The 16504-nt window shown below is 49.9% G+C and overlaps 1 protein-coding gene across 2 annotated transcripts in view; it reads left to right on the top strand.

The window, feature by feature from the left end:
* TOX2 (TOX high mobility group box family member 2) overlaps positions 1 to 16504 on the top strand; it is a 161323-nt gene that overhangs the window by 123930 nt on the left and 20889 nt on the right. For both annotated transcript variants that reach the window (XM_051802790.1, XM_051802789.1), the window contains exons 4-5: positions 3945 to 4184; positions 8542 to 8769. In XM_051802790.1, the coding sequence (XP_051658750.1) occupies positions 3945 to 4184; positions 8542 to 8769 (468 nt within the window). The remainder of the gene's footprint in view (positions 1 to 3944; positions 4185 to 8541; positions 8770 to 16504) is intronic.

Below are 16504 nucleotides of genomic sequence, written 5' to 3'. Positions count from 1 at the left end.
CCCTTGTCCTCTCACCGCAGGCCCTGATTAAAAGTCTGTCCCCCTCTTTGTTACAGCTCCCCATTCATGATGTAAAGAAATAGGCAGCTGCTTGGGGGGAGGCCTCTGGGCCAAGATACCCTTGGAGGGGGGATGTCCCAGGAAAAATGCAGTGTCCACACTTTTTAAGAGGGGGCTGTAATGGGGTTGTGTCAGCAGGAGGTTTCTGCCCGAGTCCTCTGAGCCAGGGCTCAGGTTTCTGGTTTTTTCCCACTAATTTTCAGAAGCATTTGCAGCACGTGGCCCATATCCATAATTGCACTCCTGGACTTGTTCTGCTCTGATGCATAAATAACATGCACTGTAAAGAAAAAGTGTATGATTACATATTTAATGGATAAACGGAGCCGTTGTGGTCTATTGGCCACATAATAAAAGTTTCCAAAAAAAAATTGTCTTAATACAGTGTTTCCCCAGGAGACTGCCGTGGCTGAAACGTGAGGGAGCTATTTTAAATTTTAAACATTTTTTTGAGCCACGTTTCATAGCCTTCCCCATTTCTACAACACCCGTCTTCTAAACTTTTCCTTCATTTAAATTTAAAATAAGGACAATAAATTATTCTTTTCCTTAGCAGCTGGCAGATCCTCTCCAGCGTGAAAGGTCTGGATTAAGGTGACAAAACCCCAGACAGACGTGCCTTTTCCACTGGAATTTGGGAAGCAGCTTGCTGCTCCTGCAGCAGAAGGGTGCTGAGCTGTCTCCCCACCTTTCATGCCCCTCATCACTGCCTGTCCCACCTTGGCCATTCCCAGGACTTTGGCAAATTCAATTGCAAGTGCAGGAATTGCCTCTCTGGAGCCTCCTCTGCTGCCCAAGCCCGGTGTCCATCCCCGTGGCTGCATCTCCCTCGATGTCTTTGTGACCAGGATTTCCCACACCGTGGCCAGGAGGGGCCAGAGCTCTGCAATAAGGCACATAATGAGGTTTTAAGGGCACATAAATCTTGCCAGAGGAAAGCCAGCCCTGCTGCCTCCTGGACACCACCAAAGCCAAGGGGAGCAATTCAGAGTGGCCTCTAAGTCAGCCTCAGCCAGGCTCCTCCTGCTGTTGAAATGCAAGACAACATTTAATTCTTGTGAGTTAAATCCCCTCACTTGGTAATTAATACAGAAAAAGGGCAGATCTAGGAAAACTTGTCCCCCTGACACCACTCCTCTGCTGACGGAGAATCCAAAAGAGAGCAGAACATGCTGTGGGGTGTTGTGTAAAGCTCTTGATTCCTGACCTGCAGCAGCAAATCTAGTTTTGCATTCAGATTTGTTTCCTCTGAAGCCTGCCGAGCCCTCACTGGTCTTCCCTGGGTTTCCTTCTGTGTGTGCTGCTAATGGAGCTGGCAAACCTCCCCTGGTAATGAGAGATCACACCTCAACAGGCTTATCAGGAATGAAGATTGTTAATAAATAAAGCTCGGGTCTTTAAACTCGTGTTAACGTTAATCAGATTAACATGAAAGAGAAAAAGCCTGGAAAACAGTTCAGGCAGGGTTTGCCTCCCTCCCACTCCATGGCTGGAGGAGGCTGTGTGGGAGCTGGGCTCTGCCTGTGGCTCTGAGTTCTGCTGCTGGGGGGGACCAGGCAGGGATGGATCTTGGGGGGGAAATTGGGTTTTCATGGAAAATACTACAAACTGGAAATGGAGTCTTGGAGCAACAAACAGCAGGTTTGTCCCCATCTCATACTTGCTTCTTGGTAGGCAGGGGGTGGACACACTGGAAGGAGTCCAGGAGAGGCCACAGAGATGCTCCCGGGACTGGAGCCCCTCTGCTCTGGAGCCAGGCTGGGAGAGCTGGGGGGGTTCACCTGGAGGAGAGAAGACTCCAGGGAGACCTGAGAGCCCCTTCCAGTGCTTAAAGTCCCTCCAGGAGAGCTGGAGAGGGACTGGGGACAAGGGATGGAGTGACAGGACAAGGGGAATGGCTCTAAGCTTAAAGAGGGCAGGGTTAGATGAGATTTAAGTTCTTCCCTGTGAGGGTGGGGAGGCCCTGGCACAGGTTGCCCAGAGAAGCTGTGACTGCCTCTGGATCTCTTGAAGTGTCCAAGGCCAGGTTGGACGGGGCTTGGAGCAACCTGGGCTAGTGGAAGGTGTCCCTGCCCATGGCAGAGTTTGAAATGAGATGACCTTTAAGTTCCCTTCCCACCCAAACCAATCCAGGACTCTGTGATTGCTGCTGCTCCCTCCTGACCCAACCACTTGAACTTTGGTTTATGCCGTGGCACGGGGAATATACACTTCACAAGGTATTTTTATCATGTCTAATGCAGCATTCAGCATTCCTTATTAGACACATATATATATATATGTTTCATTTCTCCTTCCAATCTTTCAAGGGCAGTGGGCTCAGCAGCCTCAGGAGGCAGCGCTTGTGCCTGCGGCCTGTGCCGTGTCCGTGTGTCCCTGCAGCTGTGTGTCATTAGTCACCTTTCAGTCCCATCAGATGTTCCCTCTCTCCCCCGTTATGAGAACAGATTAATGGGTATTAGGAAACTCCACATTTTTGGGAACAGCTCTGTCACGTGGCCTCTTCCCCTTGTCTCTTACCTCCACACGTGCACACACATACGTCGCTTCTGGCTCCTTCCTTCACTGGGAGATCTTAACAAGCAGCCCATAATGGGTTTTTTCCCTTGTCTGGACTCTTTTTTCCTTTATTTTATTTTCTACATTCATTTCGAGTGGGATTGGAACAGATTGTAATATTTAAAAATGGAAGAGTCATCTTGAGATGGAGGTGGTGACCACCAGCAGATCTTGCTTCCGCACCTTGGGGTCCAGTCCAGGGAGAGCTTGGACCCCCTTCCAGTCCCTAAGTGCCCCAAGAGAGCTGCACAAGGGCCAGGAGTGACAGGACAAAGGGGAATGGCTTTAACCTGAAAGAGGGCAGGGTTAGATGGGATATTGGGAAGAAATTCTTCCCTGGGAGGGTGGCGAGGCCCTGGCACAGGTTGCCCAGAGAAGTTGTGGCTGCCCCATTCCTGGAAGTGTCCAAGGCCAGGTTGGACAGGGTTTTAAGCAACCTAGTGTAGTGGGAAGTGTCCCTCCCCATGGTGGGGGGTGGAATGGGCTGATCTTTAACTTTCCTTCCAACCCAAACGATTTGATGATTCTGTGGTTCTGTGTTGTGATAGAAGCTTGGGGATGTACAAACCTCTGCTTTGAGGGTGGTGTCACAGCTTTGGGCAGATTGATGTGTTGGGAGCAGGGACTTGGGGCTCCCACTGATGGATTTTGTGCTTTCTTGTTCCTAGGTTTAACCCCAGTAGCACAAGTGACCCAACAGCCCTGCAGAGGGTGCAGGGGGGGTTGGTTGTGGTACCTTCAGATACTCAGATGAGCAGATATTTTTTTCGTCTCTGCAGTTGCTAAATGTCAACACCAAGTATTGCTCAGAAAGACCATGTTTGGGATACACAGCTTCTGATGCTGCATTCCTGATGTACCAGGGCTTGTCCCCAGATACCCTGGCACAACATGTGCCTGTGCTCAGCCGTGGCCTCACATCGCAGCAGCAGAGCTTGGCCCCAGAAATGCCCAGTGAACTGCAGTGCCATCCCTTCTCCTGGTGATGTGGCAAAAAATTGCTCACTTATGAACATTTTGGTTTTATATCCCTGGTAGATGCCAGGCACCAGTGGTCCCTAAGGCAGGCAGGGGCACCTCCTGGGCACACAGACCTATGTACAGAGGTGATTTAGGACCTCTCTGCAATGCTCACGGGCAGGGGGATGGCAGGAGCTCTTGCTCTTGGTTTTTTTTTTGGTAGGGGAGCACGAGGAAGAATCTCTGCCAGCCACGGGGGACAATTTAAACAATAAATCCATCAGAGCTGGCCTTGAAGTGATTTGACTGTGTTATAAATCCACGAGTACCTTTTGTAATGACGAGGTGATCTTCTCCCCGCTCAGATCCAGGAGATGGTCCACTCGGACGCCGCATCCTACGATTCCAACCGCCAAGTGCCCCTGCTCAACCGCCCCGGGATGCTGGCCGGCCCCATGAGCGCCCTCAGCCAGTCCCAGCTCATCTCTCAGATGGGGATGAGGAGTGGTGTCGCCCACGGCTCCCCCTCGCCCCCGGGAAGCAAGTCTGCTACACCATCTCCCTCCAGCTCCACTCAGGAAGAGGAGACGGAGTCACATTACAAGGTACGTGCCCTGTTTTATGGAGGGATGTTCTTCAGCGGGGGGTAAATCATGCTAAATAGGCTTTTATTTTGAATATATAGAGTGGGAGACTTCCCCAAGGATGAAGTGACTTGTTTCCAGCCTAGGGTGAGACGGGAGCTGGGCTTCTGCCTGCGCATTTTACCAGGTCCATCCAGCTGCAGAGTTTCTTCTTACGAGGATTTTGAGGAGCAAAGCAGGTTCAGGGCTGAGGGTCCTGCAAATGCTTGAGGCAAAATTAGATTTCTAGTGGTGGGTAGAGGAGACTAAAACAGGGAAGAAAAATATCCCATGGCGGGATTTAACTGAGCTCACCGGACGTGGCTTGCTAAGGTAAAAAAACCCAGAAATTAAAAGAGGAAGAGTCTTTTAGTTCACCCAGGTGGTGTTTTAAGTAGTCAGCAATGTCTCAAGTGGTCTCTACAGCCAACACAACTGCTGCTGAGCATGGCATGAACAAACCCAAGGAATTCCTAGGGTTTGGGGCACATCTTGGTTGTTGCTCATCTCTCTCAAAATGCACCAGGAGAGCAAACAACACGTGCTGTGCTCCAGGAGTCTGCAGCTGTTGTTTATTGAGGGCAAACTCCAACAATTGCTATGTTGCTGCCTCAATACCTGGTGTGTCTCTGTGCCTTTGATTAAAGCCTGTCATGGAAAACCCTCTCCTGGAAGGTGCTGACCAAAGGTGCACTGGGGTTGTAACCTTGTCCCACCAAAACAGACTGTTGTGACAGGATTTGAATGTATAACCAGAGCAGCAAACAGTGCAGACACTGGAAAACTAGGAGAATGCTAAGACTGAGCAAAAACCTTTCCCTTTCTGTGGAAATCCAGGAAGATGGATTCCCATCAATCCTGTAGTTCTTTATCCATTGGCAGGTTTCACTTTAGACTGGGGCATTTCAAAGCAGAGAGCAAACGTGGATGCAAAAGCAGCTTCAGTGGAATACAGCTGTAAAAAGAAGGGATACACATAGTTAAAAATAGATGGAGTTTTTCAAACTCTCTGATTCCATGTCTGGGGTGCACTACAGGCTGGGTTATGCTGTTGGACCCCACAGTCTGCCATCTCCCAAAGCCTGTGTCACACAGCTCCAGGCAATGACCTGGGAGCTGAAATATTTCATATCAGCAGAAAATTAGTTTCAGCTTAGTGACACAACAGGTTCTCTCTCTGCTTCCATCAGCATCACCAAGCATTTCCTCCCAGCCAGCCAGGAGTCCCTGGAGCTTTGGGGTTGCATCTTCTGTTCTCTTGAGCCAGTGGTGCCCGTGGGAGTAGGAAGAATTTGGAGACGTCCAAATTTGCAGAGATCAGGATTTTTCCTAATCCTTAAGGCAAACCCCCTCGTTTTTTCTGCCCTGTAAACTCCCCATCAAGACAGGTGGGACAGGAGTGATGTGTTTGATGGAGGAGGAGCCCCTAAATGTCAGGAAAGCAGCAGAGCTGTGTTGTGGCCTGCAGGTTTCTGTTTGCTTTCTCTGTCTGCACAGCTGCTGCATTCACCCACCAGTCATTTTTCATGTGGCCATTAAGGGCTTTTCTGCAACAGGTCATCAAAGCAACGTCTAACAAGCAGAAATTCATCTTGTGAGGAAGAAGGTCACACATTAAAGAAATGGGTCTGATGCCAGCAATTACTTCAGGTCCAGCAGGTCCTCTGAGCCAGGGAATTTATGATTTTAGGAGGTCTCCCAGCCCCACTGGAGCATCTGCTTGCTTCACTGCTTTGGGGTACCCATGCATGGGAAGGAGAGGTTGTTACAGCTCAAATTCCAGCTGGATTAGTGGTTGCCCTCCGTAGTTATTAAAATCACAGTGTCCATGGGGTTCCAGCTCTTCATGGGCTCAACATCTAAGAAGGCACCAAGGTTATGGGATCATATCTGTCACCAGGGAATTGCCCCACATCTGTCCACATCTGGTGTCAAACAGACCTGCTGCTGCCTCTCCAGGGCAAGTCCATACACTTCATCCTGCTGCCCAAGCCTCCAAGGGTCATCCCCAAGGGGATGCTCTGGAACCACAAGGCTCTGCCTCTTTGGGGTTTGGCTTTAGCCATGAATATGGCTTAGGTTGTTCAAGCATTTTTTAAGGTCCAGGGCCAGGCTGCTGTCTCATCCCAGCTGCATCACAGCTGGAAAACCCTATGAAAACCAGGCAAAGTCCTGATCTGCCCTGCTCCCTCCTGGGCACTGACAGCTCCTGGCAGCCTCACAGTGTCTGTTTTCCATAAATCCCACGTGCTCTTTGGTGCTGCCTGAGCAGGACTGGCTATAAACCTCCCTGGGGTTGTGTTGGTCCTGTTCCAGCTCCTGGGCTTGGTCGGTGGCTGTGAGGGAGGAGGTTCCCCTGTAGCATTTCAGTGAATCAAACGGGATCACAGTTATTTAAAATACCATCTCACTTCCTAATGGGCTGAAACCCTGTCATGCTTTTTTTTTTTCATCCTAATAAGCTGGCCTTTCACCTCCAGGCCTCCCATTCAAGCCCAATTGGGCAATTTTAAATTAAATGCAATTTTTTTGAGCTCACTGCTCATTCACTAATGGTCACTGTCTGTTTGACAAATGTCACTGCACTGATACTGAAATTAATGGCCAGTCAAGAGCTGCTGAGCGGGGAACAGGAGCACTGCTGCCCTTTCCTCCCCGTGCCTGCCCTGTGCCAGCTGAAGGGAAGCCTCTTAAATCCTGGCACTGCCCAGTACGTGGTTAAATCAACAAATCCATCAGGAGAAGAGGCTGTTTACTCCCAGCTCAGCGGGAGGAAGTGTGTTAACAACATCTTGATGTTTAGACCTGTGTCTTTTTAAGAGATACAACAACCTGTGCAGCTGGTGGAGCAGGGACTGACACAGTTGGGTACTGGCTGAGCACTCAGGGCTTGAGCTCAAGGTCTGCAGGTGGAGGGGCTGGTGCCCCATTTGCCCTCCTGGGTGCAGAGATCCAGCCTGCAGCAGGCAGTGGTTTTATTCTCTGCCGTGTTTAACCTCCAGTGTATTTAGTTTTTCCTTCACTGTAAAATAAGGATAATGGTGCTTTCCTGTAGCGTGAGCTTTCACTGACCACACGTAATGTGTTAAGAGCTTTGATGGATGTCCAAGTGCTTTCTAGGGGTGCTTTCCTTCTCACACCCTCACATGGAGACTTCTGCACTCCCTTATATTCATAGAATTGTGGAATATCCTGAGCTGGAAGGGACCCACAGGGATCATCCAGTGCAGCTCCTGGCTCTGCCCAGGGCACCCCAACAATCCCACTTTGTCCCTGAGAGCGTTGTCCAAACCCTCCTGGAGCTCTGGCAGCCTTGGGGCCGTGCCCACTGCCCTGGGGAGCCTGGTCAGTGCCAACCACCCTGTGGGGGAAGAACCTTTTCCTAACACATTGCACAGGTATCCTCACAGAGGCCGATGCAGGATCTTCTTTCTGTGCTACCTTCACTGGAAGCATCCCTGTTTCCTGACCTGCTATTCTGCTTCCCAGCCCAGTGGCAGCATCTTGTGCTGAGCAGCCACAAAGTCCAGCTCCTGTTGCCTTTGTCCTGCTCCCCTTGGTTCCAACACCCTCAGGGCACTGAGCATGGGTACAGCCAGACCTGGTCATCCAACTGCACCCAGATGGGTTGTAAAGAGTGAACAGCACATGCAAAGCATTTAATTCATAAGATTAAAACAGTTCCATTCCTGGATATTTTTCCTGGGAAGGGGTACGTATGTGTTAGCAGAGTGAAGCAAATTTTGGATGGCCCCAGTGTGATGGTTAATGTGATGCTGGTGCTGCTTGGTCAGTGCTCACAATCCTCCTGGGAATGGGGACACTGAGCCACTGGCACACACGTGGATAAGGGAAATCAGGAGCAGCTTGCAAAGGGGGCTTATTGGGGTGGAAATCAGAAACCTTTTGGAAGCCAACTTTGGAAAAATTCATAGCCTGGTAAAGGGATATGGCTGGGAAGCAAAGCATGTGGAGAGGCCCCAGAAAAGTATCAAGGAATGAGGGAGCTTGTGGTGCCAGGGAGGAGGAGGGGGAAGGAGGGTGACCAAGGGTGAGTGCCTGGACAGCCCTACTCTTGGAGCAGGTGCAAAGGGATGAACCCAGGCTGTGAGCTGGTCTGAGTGGAGTCACCAAGCCAGGCTCAGGCACCCACCAGCAGTTTGTGTAATGATCCAAGAGGCTCCTGGGGCCAAAGAGACCCCAAGGGCTGCTGCCCCCCTCTCTCCATGCTGGGATATCCCTCCCCTTGCCATTTCCCCCCTCATCTCCTTGGCTGTAGCAGGGACTTGTACCTGACCACTCCCAGCTGACTGCTATGGTTCATCTCATGGTTTTGCAGGCTACTGGAGAGAAAAGACCATCAACAGACCTGGGCAAGAAGCCCAAGACCCAAAAGAAGAAGAAAAAGAAGGACCCCAATGAGCCCCAGAAGCCCGTGTCAGCCTACGCCCTGTTTTTCAGAGACACACAGGCAGCCATCAAAGGGCAAAACCCCAATGCCACCTTTGGAGACGTGTCCAAAATCGTGGCATCCATGTGGGACAGTTTGGGAGAAGAACAAAAACAGGTGAGTGACTGATTTATTTACTTTTATTTTTTCTTTCAGCTGTTGAAATGTGTTTTTTCCATGGCACAGAACATCTCCCCAGGCATGTTCAGAGCATGGCCAGGCTGGAGTGTGTGGTCAGGAACAGAGGCTGTGGTCAGGAGCAGTGCTGAAGTGCCAACTGTGAAAAATTGCTGTTGTTGCATTGGGAAGAGCAAATTTTTATGACAACTAATTATTCTTGATAAGTTCATACTCTGCAAAACCATCAATGGCCTTTCCCTGACCTGAAGTTTTACAGCCTTAGATGAGAGATGGGTTTGTGTTTGCTTATTTACTTACAAGGAGTGACAGTAAACTGGCTAAACACTGTTAACTGCCTATATTGCTGCCTTCAAATCCAACAGTCAGGCTTTAAAACCTTGGGAAGGAGATGTCTGGAGTGGCCTCACAGAGGAAACCTTCCTGCCCCAAAGCTGTCAGCCACTCTCTGTTTGCTTCACAGGGAGAACTCTGTGTCCTGCTTTCACTGTTTTGTTGCTGCTGAGTCTGTTACAAAAGCCTGTAATTGCTTGTTGCCTATTGAGAGAACCCCAGGGAACACTTCCTGTAGCAAGGATGGCTTTTTATCAAGCAGAGTGAGATCTGACACTGTGAGATGTGTCCTGGATCCAAACAGGCTTTGTCTGGGAGCCCTTCTCCTAGAGCCTGGCTGCCAGCTCCTGATGGGTGTCCATGGCCAGCATTGGAAGCACCTATGTCTGGAGAAGGAGCAGCAGGGAGGAAAAAAGCCATTAAGCTGGAATTCATGCTAGGAAATAGCCTTGCTTTCCACCCCACACCATGTTGGGAATACGAGCAAGGCATCTTCTGGGATGGCAGCCCTTCTGCTGCTCCATTTGGAGCCTCCATTCTGTGCAAAGTGGTGCTCTGATGTTCTCGTGATCCTGCCTTTTCTCCTCTTTGGCTGGATCCCTGGTGGGTCATGCAGGCAGGAGTTCCTCACGCTGAAGAGGGGAGGAAGGTCCCTGCTTGTGCAGCAGGGTGACCCCAGCCCCAGGCAGCTGCTGGGCAGGGGCTGGGTTTAGGCTGTTGGGGCAGGGTGTGGAGGTTCAGGAGCGTGGACAAGCTTTCTGTCACCTCTTTCTCCTGCTTTCACCCCTCCCAAACTCTCGTTCTGCCTCTGCCTTGCTCTGCCTGGTTACCAATGTCTCCAGTTTGGGCACTGAGCTGGGCTGCAACTGTGGCTCAGAGAATGGAAGCACTGGTGCGACCCTGACTCAGCTCAGTGCAAATGCTCAGCTCTTAATTAACAGCAGGGATTAAACCAGCCCGTTTATCTTCCCTGCTAACTCTCCCTCCTTCTCTTTTATGAGCTTGCAGCAGCCTTGCCGTCTCTTTACACACGCTTTCTAAGTGGCTCCATTTCTCCCTCTGTAATTGATTTAATTAAGTCATTTGTTCCTTGTCTGAATGCTTAAATATTAACTTCCTGGCTTTGTCTCCAGCTGGATACTTCTCTCCCACAACAGTTACCTCCCTGCCCGGGACTCTGGCTGGAGGGACTCTATTTATCTTTGGCTCTGGGACTGTGTGGCTGATTTGTGCAGTGTGGCACGTTCACTCTTGAAGTGTCTGGCTGCAGGAGAGTTTATTTAGTCCCTGTTTGCTTTCCTCCACCAGCATCCCCAGACAAGTTGTGGTTTGTTGTTTTTTTTAGATTCACAAGGCAATGCAATGGAAAGGGAAAAAGGAAGAGAAAATTTAAAAAGCGTTAACAAAATGTCTTTAATACGTGAACAGAAGTACCTGGGCTGTGCTGCAGATCTTTCCTGCCCAGGGCTCCAGGACAGGGTACACACATTCCCAAGGAAGGCAGGCAACCCATGCTGAGAGCTCTCCTGGCACATCTGGAGAGGGGACAGGGATGGAGCAAGACAGCCACGTGCCACTGGCCAAAATCCTGCAGGGACCTGGGAGTCCAGATTCCCACATGGCTGTGCCAAATCATGGCTCAGCTCATTGCCAGGCAGGAGCATCATGCTCTGGGAAGGAGCAGGAATCAGGAAAAGGGGAGGGTTTCATCTGGGACACTGCTCTTAGCTTTGGTTGACAGCAGTGGCTTCACGTGCTCACTGCAGAGAGCAGTGCAGAGGACAGGCTGGGGAACAGCCAGCACAGGGTGGCACAGCAGGCAAGCAAGAGCCAAATCTGGGCGTTCTACCTCAGTTATGACCAAGGCTTTAGTTCAAGAACACTTCCCCTCTTCCTCACATGAGAAAAGAGGGTGGATTTGAGGCTGTAGGATCCATCTGGAGCTTGTCCCACACTTGGATCTCTCGCGGCCCCCAAGATGCTCATGGTGGGGCTGGGGCATCCCATCTCCAGAGGGGCAACATGCAGAGCCCAGCCCCACCAGGGATTATTACCAGTTGTTTCCATCTCTGCAATTTCTGCTTCAGATGACTTTTACAAACCTTGTTCTTCACTTTCCAATGGGCCCAGAGTTTCCTCAATCCTGGACGTGTTTTAGTTCCTGCCTTGTGGGAGAGCAGCAGGCAGGGAGCAACAAGGGAGGGGCTTCAAGGGAAGCTGGTCCATAAACCCACCTGCAGCTAAGGTGTTTGGGGCTTGTGATTCCCCTGGCACGTGTCCTGCTGTCCCTGCACTGTGTCCATCAATCATCCCATCACTGGGGTTGCACAGAGGTGGAGTTGCCACCATGCCAGTGCCAAAGGGATGAGGAAAGCCCAGTGCTGATGGCTTGTAGCCACGCTAGCCAGTGCCCTGGACTGGGGTAGATTGCTCTGTGCCCCCTCCAGAACCTCAGCCCCTCTCCAAGGATGCTACATGGAGCATTTCTACCATCAGCAGTGAGATGCCACCCCTTTGCCAGGTAGCCCTGCCCAGCACACAGAGGGTTAATCCTCTGCCATTTGTGCTGCTAATGATTATATGCACTGTAATATCAAAGCTGTAGCTATTTATTTGCCATTGAGCAGGTGCTGCTGCTCCCACAAAGCAAATTTGCTTTCTCCTCCTGATGAAACAAGCAAAATAAAGGTTGCTCACGTCCCATTTCAGATATGTTTTTTTTTTCCCTGTGCACCAGCTGAAAGACAAACACAGAGAGGGAACCAGAATGCATATTATGCAAGAAACCATATAATCTAGGAGCATCTTTGATTTGGCTGCTGCTGTCACAGACATGCATTTCACAGAGAGGCTTTCCCCCCCCCCTTTCCTTTTGTTCTTACTGGTTTATCATTTGTGCCTTTGTCATTTTGTTCCTTCTTCTCAGCCTCTTCACAATGAATCTTCATTTTCCCTCTGACACACTTGTATCTAAATTTCCTTATTTCCTGCCTTTTTTTATTTATATCTGTTGCCTGGTGATTTGATCATGCTGTGGAATACAGGATTAGCAATCTCCGTGTCCTTGGGTACTGCTCAAGGACACCTGTTCTGCAAAGCTCCGTTTTCTTCCCCATTTTAACCCCTTCCAGCGTGTGGAACAGTAATAAATAACAATACCTTGAAATATCTCCAGCTCTGCGTTGGCAGGACATTGTAATCTTCATTCTTCAACAGCTGGCGTGGCCCTTTCTAAGAAGCTTACACGGGAATCTGAAGAATGTGACTCGGGGAAAAAAAAAATATTAATACATCCTCTTTGAACTTTGCAAATAGTTTAGCAGCTGTTCCTGCAGAGATAGCTTAGACTCTGCTGGAGAGGGAAATGCTAATTCAGCCATTAGCATCAAATGGGGTACCTGTCCTAGGAATCTGCCTGCAGCTCCGGGTCCCAGCTCCAGGCTCCCAGAATCCTGTGCCTCCTGTGCTGGGAGTTCTTTTCATTAGCAGATCTCAACCCAGCAAGGTTTGAAAGGGCTGCCTGATTTGACAGAAATTAGAGGAATTTGAGGACTAGATTGGAGCAAACTCTGCTAATTCACTAGGAAGGATTTTTCCCTGGCATGGGTGGAATGCTGGCAGGCTGGTCCCAGTCCTTGCCACCCTCAGCCCCCTCATCTCCTTCCACGGGGCCACCAGCAGTGCCATCTCTGCTCAAGAGCTGGTGACACCAGCCCTGGTGGCTGTCCTCCCTCAGGGGGATTTCCTGTGGGTGATAAGCCTGGAAACTCTCTGTAGTGTATTGAGGAGTCACTGGTGGGATTTGCTCTTCTCTGCCGTGTTCTTATTCCCTTTCTGGGCATCTTCCCATTGTAGGAGAAAGGACTTTGGGTTGGAAATTGGTGATTTTGGAGCGTGGGATATGCTGCCCAGGTGGCATTTCCAGATGTCTCTGGAACCTGCTTCTTTTGATCAGGAAATCCAGCCATAAAGTCAAAGCATTGGTCAGTGTTTCCCTTAAACCCTGGAAACCATGGGCAGAGAAATCAAGGAACTCCAGAGCAACCTGCTGAGTGAACCCCAGGCTAACCCAGGACTTCCCATCCAAAATGAGCAGAAGTTGGACAAAACCAGCATTTCCAGTTGAGTTTATGAGTCTGGAGACTCGCTGGGGACACAAAGGTACTGGGGATGGCAATAGCCCTGCTTCACCAGGACCAGTTCAGTAAGGCCAGGTCACTCAGTAGGCAAATGCATATGGGATTTTCCCAAACAAATGCACAGCCTAGAGAACTACACAGCTCCAGGGGTAAAGTCACACTCCAGGGGTAAATTACCCAGTAGAAAAATTGCTCACTCAGCAGAAAATAATAGATCACCCATTTAATCAGATCCATCTGCTCACTGAACCTGATACCTCACACGGTGACAGGGCACTGCAGGTTTCTGTGGTGGGACAGAGGCATCTCGGGCCAACTGTAAAGGTGTTTTTATGGAAGAGCCATCAGAGGGGAGAGATCCCATGGGAATGGCATGCAGCAGGTGCTGCACACTGGCCAATTCCAGCACTGGAGTCAGTGCTGTCAGTGCTGGAGCCACCGTGGGTTGCAGTTTCTTCCTGCAGCTCCAGAGCCCTGGCAGTGAGGGGCTGAAGGGTCCAAGCAGTCACTCTGGCCTGAAAGGAGGTTTCAGCATCTTCTGAGCATCAAGGAAAGCTGGAGAAGCATCAAAGCACCAATCCCAAACAAGGTTTCAAGAGAGGTGTGGTGGAGGGCGGGATAATGATAGGGAGGATGCGAAGGGTCAGATCTGTGACTGCTCTTCTTGGAGAGCAGGATCAGAAGTGTGGAAAGATGAGTGTTGTGTGCTTTTCATTGGAGGTTAGGGGTTGGATCTGTGAGCCTCCTCCTCTGTTTCCTTTGGAGTCTTCCATGGGCTGCCCTGGGAACTCTGTTGGTGCCCTCACATGGAGTGATAGGTGACTTACACCCTGGTGGCACCATGAAGTCAAGGCAGAGGAAGGCAGGAACCTTTCAGGATGCTTTAACCATTGGTATTGCTGCTTGATTACAGGTCCATCCATTCATTGTCCAAAGGACTGCTTCACAGCACCATGTCTCTGCCAGGATAATGGGAAAGCTCTCCTGAAACCATGCAAATAGTTCCCATAGCCAGGGCCTTTTCAGGGGGTGTGACTGACCCCAGTAGTGACTTTCAAGTCATCCTGTTAATAAGCCATAAGTTATGGTGATCCCAAGACATATATTGCAGGAAAGTGTATAATGGTGACAAGAAAAAACCTCCAGATTTACAAGCAGAATAAAACCCAAATTTATACATTTGGGAGGAAAAAAAACCTCAGTCATGGAATCATAGAAAGGAGAGCAAGGAGGGACTTAAGAGGTCAACCAGACCATACTGCTGCCTGAAGTCAGGATCATCTCTACTTAAGCCATTCCTGATGGATGTGTGCCTAATCTGTTCTTAAACCCTCAGTGGTGGAGATTACACATCTCCCCAGGCAATCTCTTCCCGTGCTTAATTATCCTTACTTTCCAGTGCTTAGCCAACATTTCCCTTGTTACAATTTAAGCCTATTGCCCCTTTTCCTAGATGGGCAGGATCACTCGGTGCCTCCTTTGCTGCGTTGTGTGTTTGGACACGTGGCTACTCTTGGCCTTCCCTCCCAGCTTTCCTCCCAGAGACCTTCCCTGCACTCTCCATCTCCTCTCTCCTGACAACCTGCCTCTTTTTTGGAGCAAACTCCACCTGGGATTGGAGCAGAGAGACCTTTCCGCTGGACATCAGCGCACCCCTTGATGCTTTGGGGGAGACTTTGGAGTTCTTTCCATCCTTCCCCAGGCCTGGGAAGCAGCATTCCTGCTGGAGCAGGCGGGCTGGGACGCAGGGGTTGCCGATAACAGCTCCGGCTGTCACTCAGTGCCTGCGTGACACGGAGCCGTTCGTGGGCGTCAGCGGGGTTTGGAATAATTGTCTTCTCTAATTAACTGGTTATCAAACAAGAACATTTCATTACGGTACAATTACTGGCTGCTTTGCTGAGACACAGGGGTGTCAGGATTACGATCCCAACATATGCTTCTTACAGCTCTGATTTTTTGTTTTCATAATCACTAACCGTTTTTGCTTCCTCCCCCCACCCCCCCTTTCCCCAACCCACCCACTCACTTAATGACTAATGAATCCTCCTGCTAATGAATAAGGAAAATAAATCAGTGGGCATGGCAGGTTAGAAAGAAAAACATGCAAAATGTTTTGAGGATCCTTAAATCTGATAAATTACTTTGAAATTAAAATCCCTGGGAGAAAATGGGATTTAATTAGAAAGTAACATGGTTTTGTCAATGTTTAAATTAAAATTTTAAAGGTTATAAATGAGGCACTAGAGCTGCCTTTACACAGAGGATTCGTGGGAAGTTTTGTTCGGAGCTGCTCTTCCCACGTCAGCGTGGCAATTCCCCAGGGATGGGCAGCTGGGGGTCCTGGGTGGAGCACTGTGTGGGTGCAGAAAGCCCCCATGGCAGGGGCAGGACTGCAGAATTCTCATCAGGAGACCTTTAGGGGTGGTTCTTTACAGTGAGGGTGGGGAGGCCCTGGCACAGGTTGCCCAGAGAAGCTGTGGCTGCCCCTGGATCCCTGGAAGTGTCCAAGGCCAGGCTGGATGGGGCTTGGAGCAACCTGGGCTAGTGGAAGGTGTCCCTGCCCATGGCAGGGGGGTGAAACTAGATGGTCTTTAAGGTCCCAAAACCATTCCATTCCAAACACAAACCATTCTGTGATTTTATGATTAAAAATCAGATAATCCACTGGGAACCTTCCAGAGCTGGAGGGAGCTCAGGGGATCACTGGGAGAAAGCACTGCCTGGGCTCTCCCTGTCACCCTTCTCAGCAGCCCTGCCCGTGGCCAGGCTTGAGCCAGGGCTGTCCCAGCAAGCCTGGAGGCTCCTGCTTGGAGCAATCCCCTGGTCCCTTCAGGAGGATTTGCCACTTGGCTGTCCTTTCCCAGTCTTGCTGCCCCAGACACCACCCAGCAGCACATCCCAATTCAAGGGAGGTCCAGTGCCCCCCTCATACCCTAAAAAAGACAAGAGCAGATGAAAAGTGGCAAAAAAAAAAAAAAAAGGGTTTAGCAGATAAAGCAAGTGGTGGGGATGAAGATAGGCAAAGACTTTATTGGTTATTCATTTATTTGCATTTGGGTTTAGGAAGTCCCATTTATCTACCCTCTCACTGTCCAGAAATTGCAGGTTTTTCTCCAGGCAAGTCTTCCTGATAATTGAATTTGGCTCTGCATAGCTGTGAATACTTTGATTTCTGACCATCTCAGATAAAAAAAAAAGGAAAGGGAAAAGGGGGAAGGGAAGGGAAGAAAAAAGAAAAG

The sequence above is a fragment of the Manacus candei genome, unplaced genomic scaffold (genome assembly GCF_025592945.1).
Source record: "Manacus candei isolate 608988 ecotype Guabito, Panama unplaced genomic scaffold, ASM2559294v1 h1tg000057l, whole genome shotgun sequence".
NCBI classification, from domain to species: Eukaryota; Metazoa; Chordata; class Aves; order Passeriformes; family Pipridae; genus Manacus; species Manacus candei.
Note: the sequence above shows the minus strand (reverse complement) of the source record. Positions and strands in the feature narration are given on the sequence as shown.